General features: G+C 47.8%; 1 protein-coding gene across 1 annotated transcript in view; it reads left to right on the forward strand.

The window, feature by feature from the left end:
• Window positions 1–11,976, forward strand: part of lama1 (laminin, alpha 1) — a 208,739-nt gene that overhangs the window by 23,995 nt on the left and 172,768 nt on the right. The window contains 2 exon segments of the mRNA XM_056299265.1: window positions 1,696–1,886; window positions 11,587–11,664. Of these exon segments, the coding sequence (XP_056155240.1) occupies window positions 1,696–1,886; window positions 11,587–11,664 (269 nt within the window).

The raw sequence follows: 11,976 nt of genomic DNA on the forward strand, positions 1-11,976 counted from the left end.
ATAGCGGGTAAGTGGCCAGACAAACCAATCACAGCTGTTGTGGTGTCCACATGACCCTGAAGCCTCGACGTGGAGTTGGTCATGGTCATGGCATGGTCATGTTGGCACAGGACTCTCGATCAATCTAAATTCCTACCAAGTAGGACTAATTCCGTATGTATTAATCAATTAAGGCCCTTCTCAATCCAAAATACATTGCCAACAGCCATGTTTTTTGTTGTGAGAACAGTATTTATATATTAATTTCAGTATATAGTATATCTAGCATATTTCCTAGGTCACCTCACAGCAAGAAGGTCCTGGGTTCGAGCCCCGGAGTAGTCCAACCTTAGGGGTCATCCCAGGTCGTCCTCTGTGTGGAGTTTCCGTGTTCTCCCTGTGTCTGTGTGGGTTTCCTCCGGGTGCTCCGGTTTCCTCCCACAGTCCAAAGACGTGTAGGTCAGGTGAATCGGCCATAGTAAATTGTCCTTAGGTGTGTGTGTGTGTGTGTGTGTGTGTGTGTGTGTGTGTGTGTGTGTGTGTGTGTGTGTGTGTGTGTATGTCGGCCCTGTGGGACGGCCTGGCAGCCTGTCCAGGATGTCTCCTCGCCTGCCACCCAATGACTGCTGGGGTAGGCTCCAGCATCCCTGCGACCCTGAGAGCAGGATAGGCAGTTTGGATGATGGATGGATGGATGGCTTTCCTAGGTGTGACTGCAGTCTCCATAATATTGGCAGCAAACCTCAAATTATCAGCCACGATTAACTCTTTTGTCAGTCATCTGCAGGTATCGTTGATTATTACCATGGAAACAGATCTTAGTTCACAGCTAGCCTTGCGGTATGGTGCTTAACGTTTTAGCCATAAAATTAGTCAGTCTTTATGATTGTGCTACTATCTAGCTCACATTAGACTAGTCTAAGAGCAAACCTAAGACTGGTCTATAGACTGTAGACCAGTATAGACTATCCTAAGGGCGTTTTCACACCTGTAGTTCATGACCGATTTGATGCAAATGTTCCAAGTGCCCCCGGATTCGTTTGTGTTCACACGGCAACATGTTTAAAGCAGACCAAGCTGATAAAAAAAGAAAAACCTCCATAAGCAAGCAAACTGTTCTCTCATTGGTCAGAAGTTTGACAGTCCAGCAACATTTTTGAAGAACCCCGAACATACACATGAGTAACATTATCGAAAATGGAGCATTTATGGATTTGTGTCTTGTTGTTACTGCTATTTTGTAGTGTGTTTACTAGTTTTCAGTGTACGAACAGAATACTCCATTTGCTGGAGAAGCCCAGCAATGTGTATGGACTGTGCTATTTGCTGCATTGAGACACTGTAGGAGATGGCGAGCACCGATGGGCCAGGGCGCATACAACGAGTTCAACTTCGTTGGGTTGATTGATTTCTACTGCAAATGAACTTGAACTGCAGCGAGACCACCTCCTCTAGACCACCCCCTCTTGGCAGCCTTGACCCACTGGTTTTGGTCAGTAGCTGAGTGCGATTGCTATGCCCAAACAAATCCATCTTGGTTGGTGAAAGCTCCAGGGTTTGTTTCAGCCACTCCAAATGAGCTAAGTGTGAAAGCGCCCTAACATACCTTTATGCAAGCAGGCCCGGGTTGGTTTGTGGCCTCCATGTCGCTGTAAATACTGAATAATGTCTTCTAAGACATCGTCATGGTAACATGGACAACATTCTGTTTTTCAGGGAACTGGATCCTGGAGCATTCTCTGGATGGAGTGAACTTTGACCCCTGGCAATACTACGCCATCAGTGACACCGAGTGTCTGACGCGGTATAACATCACCCCCCGCCTCGGCCCCCCCACCTACAAGAGAGATGATGAGGTCATCTGCACCTCCTACTACTCCAGACTAGTTCCTCTGGAACATGGAGAGGTACCTGTCTGTTTCTCTCTCTTTCTGTTTAACTGTCTGTTTCTCTCTCTCTTTCTGTCTGTCTCTCTGTTTAACCCTCTGTCTGTCTGTCTCTCTGTTTAACTCTCTGTCTGTCTGTCTCTCTGTTTAACTGTCTGTTTCTCTCTCTCTTTCTGTCTGTCTCTCTGTTTAACCCTCTTTCTGTCTGTCTCTCTGTTTAACTCTCTGTCTGTCTGTCTCTCTGTTTAACTCTCTGTCTGACTGTCTCATTGTCGAACTCATACACTTTATTTTGATTGTTTCCTCTGTTCCTTCTCTCTCTCCCTCTCTCTCTCTCTCTCTCTCTCTCTCTCTCTCTCTCTCTCTCTCTGCCTCTCCGTCTCTCCATCTTGCTCTCTCTCAGTTTCGAGTTTTTTCAGATTTCAGTAGGCTTTATTGGCATGACATTTGACATGTGTTGATAAAGCACAATTAAGATTATGAAAGACAATGTTAAGGAATCAAATTAAAAATGTGAAAAATAATATTAATGGAACGAAATAGATAATGAAATAAAGAATTATATGTGTGTGTGGGTGTATGGGGTGTGTGTGTGTATACACACACCCACACACACGGGCGGACTGGGAACGAAAAATGGCCCTGGACTTTTTGACTCGGACTGGCCCACCAACCCCCCCGTGATACACCACCATCCACACAAACCATGCCACACTTTATGTTAACAAGATTACTGAACAATATAACAATAACTTTAGTAAAACAGATGTAAAATAGAACAAGTGAAACGTGTTGCTTTTTCTTGGGTTCCTGACGGGTAAGTAGGAGCTACCTGGTTACTGACAGGTAAGTAGGAACTTGTAAGCAAGGCCCAGGATGTGGTATGCATCGGTCAATAGGTTGTGCTGACTAAGAATACGGTAGCAACACAATGGACAGTCCTGGCAAGATGAGCAGCTCTTATTCACCATCTCCACCTCGTCTTCACTTTCTTCAGGTCCATGATCCTCCATAGTCCTGGTTGTCCATCCATTATTTGAACTGCTTATCCTGCTCTCAGGGTCGTGGGGATGCTGGAGCCTATTCCAGCAGTCATTGGGCGGGGAGACACCCTGGACAGGCAGCCAGGCAATCACAGGGCAGTCCTGGTTGTGTATTCTTTAAATCCCGATTGTTTTAACCTAGTCCACCGTTCTGCCAGACTCATGAGCTCCCTCTGTAAATTGGTCACCGTTGCTCTGCTATCAAATTTGATCAAACACTTGCTTCGTTCTTGAAGGGCTGTCTGTGGAAGGCCACTGGCACTGGATGTTAGCTGACTAAAGTTTTTAGGGTCCATAAGAGCCATGTCGGCATACAAAGTGCCATTACTCAGAAGTTGCCAATGGATTGTATCTATAACTGAATCCAGAATTTGATTATGGACACGAATCCTGTAGGCACTCTCTGCCCCAGTAAAAGTCTCATCTTATGCCATCTCTCCAGGCATGGTTTTCTTCTTCGCCCCTTCATTCATCTTCAGCCACTTCTCCGGGGTCGGGTCGCGGTGGCAGCAAGCTAAGTAGGGCACTCCAGACATCCCTCTCCCCAACAACGCCCTCCAGCTCCTCCTGGGGGATCCCAAGGTGTTTCCAGGGCAGATTGGACATGTAGTCCCTCCAGCAAGTTCTGGGTCTACCCCGGGGTCTCCTCCCAGTTGGCCATGCCAGGTAAACCTCCAAAGGAAGGCGCCCAGGAGGCATCCTGATCAGATGGCCGAATCATCTCAACTGGCTCCTTTTGACGTGAAGGAGCAGCGGCTCTACTCCGAGCTCCCTCCGGATGTCCGAGCTCTTCACCCTATCTCTAAGGCTGAGCTCAGACACCCTACGGAGGAAACTCATTTCCGTTGCCTAAATGTGCACACTATTTTTGATGTCGGCTGTACAAGGGTCTATGAGTTCAACATTTTGAAAGTTTGCTGTAGCACATCAACCTTTTTTTATGTCCCGCCCCATCCAGGCTGTGATTGGTCGGTTCACGAAAAGCGACATTGAGGAGCACTTGTTTCAACAAAAGGCACCATATATATATGTATAACAATATAGCTAAATAGCTATAGTTATATATATGGTGTATGTATGGCAGTATATATAGAACAATATAGCTAAATAGCCAGCTAGCCAAACCCAAACATGTAGTGAAAGGTTGCCATACACTGCTAAAATTATCCTTACATCCTCGTATAGCGAATCTCATCTTTTCTACCTTCAAAAATTGAAATGTAGTATCTCTTTTTAATTTAATAAATGTATTTCTAGTTTCCCCCCTTATCCCACCCGATTAACCCAATGGCATATGGCCGGAACTCTTGTGGAATAACTCCCCGGCTCACGTGTCCACAGGAAGGAGATAGTCGTAACACCAGCTTCCTTCCAACTCGTGTCGGCTGCTCTCGCTAGTTTACACGCTGAAGCCTCCTCGCGTGGATTGCGTCACCTTCAGGCCGCGAAGGAGGCGGAGGGAGAACGCTTTCGGTTGCTTGGTTGCAGGCGCCCGGATGGGCCAGAGGGGTCGCTGGACAACGATGAGTCCCCGAACACTACACCGAAACACTACACCGATCTACACCCACTATCCCTCGGGTAAGGGTGGCCTAATGAAGGCCTTACCCCGTGGACGCTCTGGCCGTGACCGGTTATGGCGAGTCTGGGATACGAACCTCCCAGCCACGTGACGAGCGGGCTGCAAGAGTGGCGGGTTATTCCGCTCGGCCACCAGAGCGGCGAAATGTCGTATCTCTGACCCAGTGTTTAAAGGAGGGAGGGGCTGCCTGCTTCCAATTAAGTAAAATTAGTCTTATGGCTAAAAGAGTGACATAGGCAATGCAATTTGATTGTGCCCTAGGGAGATGATCATCCTCAGATTGGATATCAAACATGGCTGTATGAGGAATTTGATGTATTGGTCTTTCAAGTATCTTGGATAGGGCATCAAAAATGGAGGACCGGGAGGGTCTGGGTAGCGTGGCGGTCTATTTCGTTGCCTACCAACACGGGGATTGCTTGTTCAAATCCCCGTGTTACCTACGGCTTGCTCGGGCGTCCCTACAGACACAATTGGCCGTGTCTGCGGGTGAGAAGCCGGATGTAGGTACTGTCCTGGTTGCTGCACTAGCGCCACTTCTGGTCGGTCGCGGCACCTGTTGAAGGGGGGGGGAGGAACTGGGGAGAATAGGGTGATCCTCCCACGTGCCCTGGTGAAACTCCTCGCTGTCAAATGAAAAGAAGCGGCTGGCTACTCCACATGTATGGGAGGAGGCATGTGGTAGTCTGCAGCCCACCCCGGATCAGCAGAGGGGGTGGAGCAGAGACCGGGACAGCTCAGATCACGTGGTAATTGGCCGAATACAATTGGGGAGAAAAAGGGGGGGGGGGGATCAAGTCCTTTGCAGATCCCTTTTTTTGGTGCCATACTCAAAATGTTTACAGAAAGCTGCGTGCCATGCATTTGTGTTGTCTGTAAAAGAGCAGATTAATTGTGACCATCTTGCCTTTGCTTTGGTAGCGGTCTCTGAACAGTCTCTGGGTTTTCTTTCTGGAGCTTCACCCTAAACTGTTGTCCGCCATTTTCTGTGTGTATGTCTGGAGGACGGGAACTGCTCTGTGCTGCTGTTGCTGCTGCTGTGGCCATTTTTTCTAAAATGTAATAATTATTTTGAAAAAAGGTTGGTGTATTTTCAGCCAGTCCTGATTGGCTGAAAATACACTGACAGAAGTAAACAGCTGGGAAACGGCTGTTCAGTTCTGTCAGCTCTGCGGGATGGCTAATGTCAGCAGTAGCTAATGTTGATGTTGTTTTGTTAGCTAGCTACTGTAGTGTTATGTGTCGGCATTAACCAGACGAAGTCTCGACTAACGTTCACTTATCTCATTCACGTTACAACATAACACCATTACATCGATAACTTTCACTTGTAGGCTCACTGGACTGAACTTCCTATCTGGTGCATTACTAACGATGACATCACGAAGTATCCCTGCGCTTAGCACACACAGAAAGTAGTTCCATATCAACATATCTCCCTTCCTTTGAGTCTGATAAGACATGCAAATGACAGTAATGTTATGTCTGCACACATCGACAGTGCTGCATTTGATTTGGTGCTGTTCTATTGTGCTGGGATCGATTGGTGATGCCTGCAGGCTCTGGGATGGTTGATCGGGTCTGCCTGTGATGCTGTGTCCAATCACAGCTAAGCGACATAATCTGCGCTAGTCTGCGACATAAGAAAATGTGTCGTGTACACGACAGCCCTGGGAGACACAAAAAGTGTCTCTCATGACGTCAACATTGTCGAGAGTCATCTGTCTGCTAGCCGACATTTGGAGTATAAATTGGGCTTTGCTCAAACCCTGGAGGACTTGCCATATTAACATGTTTAAACAACCTGTAAAGAGAGTTGAACATCAATGAAACATTGACCCAACATTTCAACAGTTGTTTGACATCAGTTTTTTTTAATCGTTCTCTCACAGGAACAGTCTCTCAACTTCTGCCATAGAACAAAACATACAATAACCAAGTCTTACAATAACCAAAGTGATCCGGGTGAACGACCAGTCACTATCATAACTGCAGGCTATATGCTGTTTCAGAATGTACTCCCCATATTTGTCCGGCGGTTTTACAGTTCTGCCACAGCGTGTCACTCGCACCGGAGTTTTCGGTGCAGCAACGGTGGGTGTGACAGGAGGTTGATTCTCAATCTCAACTGGTGGAGGTGAGGATGCTCCAGCATCACTCTCAGTGACCACCTCCCTCTCTTTAGAAGGAGTCCCAGGAGCAAGGTGGATGGGTTTAAGGTGATGGTGATTCCTCCGCAGCTCACCTTTGTCTGTCTGGATGATGTATGAGCGGGATGAGTCGCACTCATGCGGACTACAGCTGGCTTTGACCACCCGCGCTCGCTCGTTATCCAGCTTCACAGCAACACTGGCCCTCAGTTGTAGTTCTGGGAGGGCCTTTGTGCTATATTTGTTGTTGTAGTCTCGTCTTTAGTTCTCCTTGGCTCTCTCATCTGTCCTCCTCACTCGCCGAAGGTCTGGCCATGCAGGCTGCGGATTGGCCTCCAGGGTGGGGACTGTAGTCAGGATCTGTCGTCCTAGCACGAGTTGTGCTTGGGTCGCGCCCGTGGCTTGTATGGGAGTTGATCTGTAAGTCATTATTGCTAAGAACGGGTCTGCTTGTTTTAGGATCTGCTTAGCAGTCCTTACAGCTCTCTCTGCCTCACCGTTAGCTTGGGGGTAGTGAGGGCTGCCCTGATGTGCTTAAAATCATACTTTTTGTTAAACTGAGCAAATCCTCTCCCAGAAAACTGAGGCCCGTTGTCAGTAATTAGTAATTAGTTCGTTCATTAGTTCTGTGGTAGTGTCACTGGACATGTCTTTGAAGTGGGCAATGTCAATGTACCTCGAAAAATAGTCCAGAACAACTAGGATGTTTTCTTTGTTTAGTTCGCAAATATCAGTTGCCACCCTCTCCCATGGGCGGCTTGGGAGTCGGGTGGTGATCAGTGGTTCTCTTCTCTGTGTAGGCTGAGACGTCTGACATTCTCTGCATGTGCTGACCATTTCCTGAATATGGTTGCTGATTCCAGGCCACCATACGACTAGAGTCCCGCATTGGGTCGGGTACCCGGCGGGTGACCTGCAAAAATGTCGTTAGCGGGTGATATTTTGTCTTGTTTTTATTTGCGGGTTCGGGTAAAACAAATGAATGTGTGGGCGGGTCGCGGGTGTGGGATAATAACATTTAAAAATAGTATTTACTATGTATTTATTTTTTAACCTCTCACCTCATCAATCATATCCGGCTGTCGGCGGTCGTTAGCCCGGAAGCGTTTAAGCTGCTGCAGCGCGCTCGAAATTGAAATGGCTGATGAGCTGAAGGCCAAAATAGCTAGTGGAGAATATCAGATTGCCGACAATTCTTCTCCAAGAGCGAAGTCCAGTGTCTGGGGGGCTTTTGGCTCACTCAGAGATGGGGAAAATAACCAAGTCAATGGGTTCGCTGCTTGTAAAAAGTGCCGAAAAGTGTTGGTTTACGATAGCCGCAAACTCGGTACGTCGTCATAGAAGAAGCACACTGAAAGCTGCCTTGCCAGTGTTCCCACCGGTGCAACAACAACTAACCACTACTTTACAAGAAACGCTGACCTAAAAGCACCCAAAAGGGGAGACAAAGAGAGGGTTGCCACACTGGCAGGAAACTTTGTCTGCGCATATTTAGCTTACACAAGCACGTCCTGCATCATAGCACTGCGAGACACGGCATGGCACACCTCGCAATAGCTCTCCTCTAATAGTATTTTAGTGTTTATCTCGGATGTGATATGTGTTTAATTAAAGCACCAGAATTATACGTGAATTGTCAACGTTATTGAAAAACACTGAAAACAGATCCTAAATACATGTAGGTTTAGTGACTAATTGATTACATGGTTATTATTAGGCCTACATGGGTCGGGTTGGGTCGCGGGTCTTGTATCAACGGGTTGGGTCGGGTTACGGAAGTAAGGGTTTATATGTGTGGGTTGCAGGGCGGCTACGGCATTGCACGTTGCGGGGGCGGGTCTCAAAAAACAGACCCGTGCAGGACTCTACCATACACTGCACTTAGCTCTCTCACGGCATTTCACTACCCCTTGGTGACCATCATGAATGCGCTGCAGCATTTCCTTTCTCAAGCTCTGAGGCACCACTATTCTGTTGCCGTACAGTACCAGCCCTTTTGAAGTTGTAAGATGGTGTCTAGATACATAATAAGCTTTTACCTGGAGCGGCACATCTGCTGAATATCTGGGCCATCCCTTTGTCACGAACTGCAGTGTCTGCTGCTTGACAATGTCCAGCTTGGTTGGTGTGATGGGCCATGCCTCCCAGACAGCCTCCTCGTAGGCTTCCAGTTCGCTGGTCAGCTCCGAGACTTTCATCGCCGCATATGGGTGAGGGTGTCGTGACAGCGTATCTGCAATGATGAGCTGCTTTCCAGGGACATATTCAGCAGTAGGATTATATGCATCACGCGCATTAACAGTCTCTGACACCTCATCGGTACTGAATCTAAGTCTCTGCTGTTTATCAAGGAAACGAGTCGTTTGTGGTCAGTTTGTAAAGTGAATGAATCAAGGCCGTACAGACATCTTGTAAATTTTTCACATGCCCAAACTGACACGAGGCGCTCTTTTTCTATTTGTGCATAGTGCTTTTCTGCCTCTGTGAGTGCTCTAGAATAGTAGGCTATGGGTTTTAACAGTCCATCATGTTTCTGCAAAAAGACCCCGCCTAAGCCACAACTACTGGCATCGGCACTGACTATGGTGGGCTTTGTCAAGTCATAAAAGGTTAGCACAGGCGACTCAGTAATTCGTTGTTTTACCTTTGTAAAGGCCCCCTCCTGTGCTGCCCCCTCAAGTCCACATCACGTCACTCTTCAGGAGGTCGTTGAGGGGTCTGGTGACCTCCGACAGGTGTGGGAGATACCTGCCTGGGTAGTGAGTCATGCCCAAGAATCCCCTCAGCTCAGTCACATTGCATGGCGGTTCTAGCTGAGTGATAGCCTGAACCTTTGTCTCGTTAGGGCGGACGCCATTCTCATCAATACAATGTCCCAGGTAGATGAGCTTCGCTGGCGTAGGAGACACTTGTCGTGGTTGAGGTTTAACCCTGCTTTTTTTAGCATGAGCAGAGTGCGCTGGAGTCTCTCCTCACGCTTTTTTTCTATGGTATCTGAGTAGCTCAGAAGCTCTGACATTTCTTGTTGGAATATTTCTGGGGCACTCGTAATGCCAAATGGGAGTCTGTTGAAATAAAATCTCCTAAAGGGGTCTCATGAAAGTTGTGAGCTTGGCACTCTCTGAGTAGTGGTATCTGCCAGAAGCCACTGGCTGCGTCTAACAGAGAAAATACCTTAGCTCCAGCAAGTTTGGGCAGAATATCGTCTACAGTGGGCAGTGTGTATTTTTCTCGCCTGACTGCTTTGTTCAACTTTTTAAAGTCCACGCAGATTCTTATACGCTCCTTGTTTTTCTTAGGCACTGGTACCATTGGGGCACACCACTCCGTAGGTTCCTTGATTTCTGTTATCACACCACTAGCGAGCATGCTGTCTAACTCCCTTTTTACTTTTGGAAGCATCGGCAAAGACACACGCCTAGCTGTGGTTATGCTGTATGGTTCTGCATCTTCTTTCAAGGTTATTTTGACTGTTTTATCTTCCGTGTGCCTATTGCTGTTGAACAGGAGCTTTTTGGCTGTGCTGAGCTTTTGATTTCTTCTCTACGTTTTACAAGGCCCATTGCAGCGGCTACATTGCGGCCTAGTATGTGACTGTCCTGCCCTTTAATCACATTCAGTTTGAACTTAAACTGTCGCCCCTTCCACTCAGTAGTGGCTGTAAAGTGGCCTATGCATTTCAGTTTACCCACCTGGGCTGTCTAATTTTATCACAGACTTCCTCAGTTTTGGTCTATTTGCTATCAGGTTGTAGGTTTTCTCTGATATGACACTTGTATCTGCCCCTGTGTCTATTTTGAAGTTAACTGTGATACCTTGTAGTGGCAGCTTCACTGTCCACACACTGTTTGAGTCGTACACCTCTGTGACTTCTCCGAGGAAGTAGAACTGACTCTCATCTCCTCCCTCATGAGGCTCAGTGACCTCGTCCACTGCACAAGAGCGGCAAACTAAAGCAAAATGTCCAATTTTACTGCAATTACGACATGCAGCATTCTTTGCAGGGCACCTGTCTCCTTTAGCATGTGCTTTGCCGCACCTGTAGCATTTGGTGGCTTTCCCACTGCAGTGCTGTGGCTGTGCCGCTTGTTTTCCGCTGCCCCCATTTCTCCGTCCGGTGCCGCGTTTCCACGTGTCTGCATGCTGCGCGCGCTTTGAGGCGGTCTGATTTAACGGCACCGCTGCTTTGGCCCCTGCTTGCTCTGGGACGGGCCCCTTTATTTGCTCTGACTGCTTTACGAGCTCCACTGCCTCATCAAGAGTCACGTCAGATGTTAACTGCAACTTCTCCGACAGTTCCTTATCCACCATGCCCATTACCAGTCTGTCACGAGTAGTTCCAGTTTTAGCAGCGGCAAAACCGCACATGTCTGCTAACTGATGCAGGCTACGTACGTCTTCCTCAGCAGGCTCTCCCGACTTTTGAACACGCTGGTGGAATCGAGCCCTCTCGTGGATGGCATTAACTCTTGGTACAAAGTAGTCATCAAGTTTGGCCAATACAGTGTCGTAATCCCTCTGACTTTCCCCTTATGCAAAGGTAAGGGACTTGAATACCTGTTGGGATTCTCTCCCGGCGAGTAGAGCAGCGAGTAGAGCAGCGTGACGACTTTCACACCCCCCCCCACTTCTCCCCCCCCCCCCTTCTGTGTTTGGCTTTGTAGCTACCCTGAAGCGTTGGCGCCATTCTAGCCAGTTGTCAGGGCGAGTAAAATCCAAACTTTCAGGCGGTGGAAACTGGGCCGCCTCGGTCCGCCGGACTTCTGACACCATGTGGTGTTGTGTGTCAGTGTTAACCAGACAAAGTCTCGACTAACGTTCACTACTTTATTCACGTTACAACAGAACACCGTTACGCCGATAACTTTCACTTGTAGGCTCACTGGACTGAACTTCCTATCTGGCGCATCCCTAACGATGACGTCACGAAGTATCCCTGCGCTTAGCACTCACAGAAAGTAGTTCCATATCAGCACACCTCCTGGCATTCCATAGAAGGGTCCGTCCCTGTGGTCAGCAGGCAAGTTAGGCTGCTGGTTATGATGTTTGACGCCTCTCTTCTTCTTCCGAACAAGAAAAAAGGCTCGCTTATCCGTTTGAATGTGTCTTTTCTTGTTAGCTCGTTAGTTAAGTTGCTAGCGGTTAGCCTTACCTAGCCTTTCCTTAATCTGGGCTGCTTTTGCCTGTTTTGCTGTTCCAAGTGTGTAGTTGCTACTCCTTCAGTCGTATGTCTGTAGTCCTGTGGTGCAGTTTGCTGTCGCTTTGGCCGTGGGAATCCTAGATCTGATCTCTTCGGCGTCGTCTTGTGGATGGTGGTTCTGTTAATTCACTGAAGC

Source organism: Lampris incognitus, chromosome 19 (genome assembly GCF_029633865.1).
Source record: "Lampris incognitus isolate fLamInc1 chromosome 19, fLamInc1.hap2, whole genome shotgun sequence".
Lineage (NCBI taxonomy): Eukaryota > Metazoa > Chordata > Actinopteri > Lampriformes > Lampridae > Lampris > Lampris incognitus.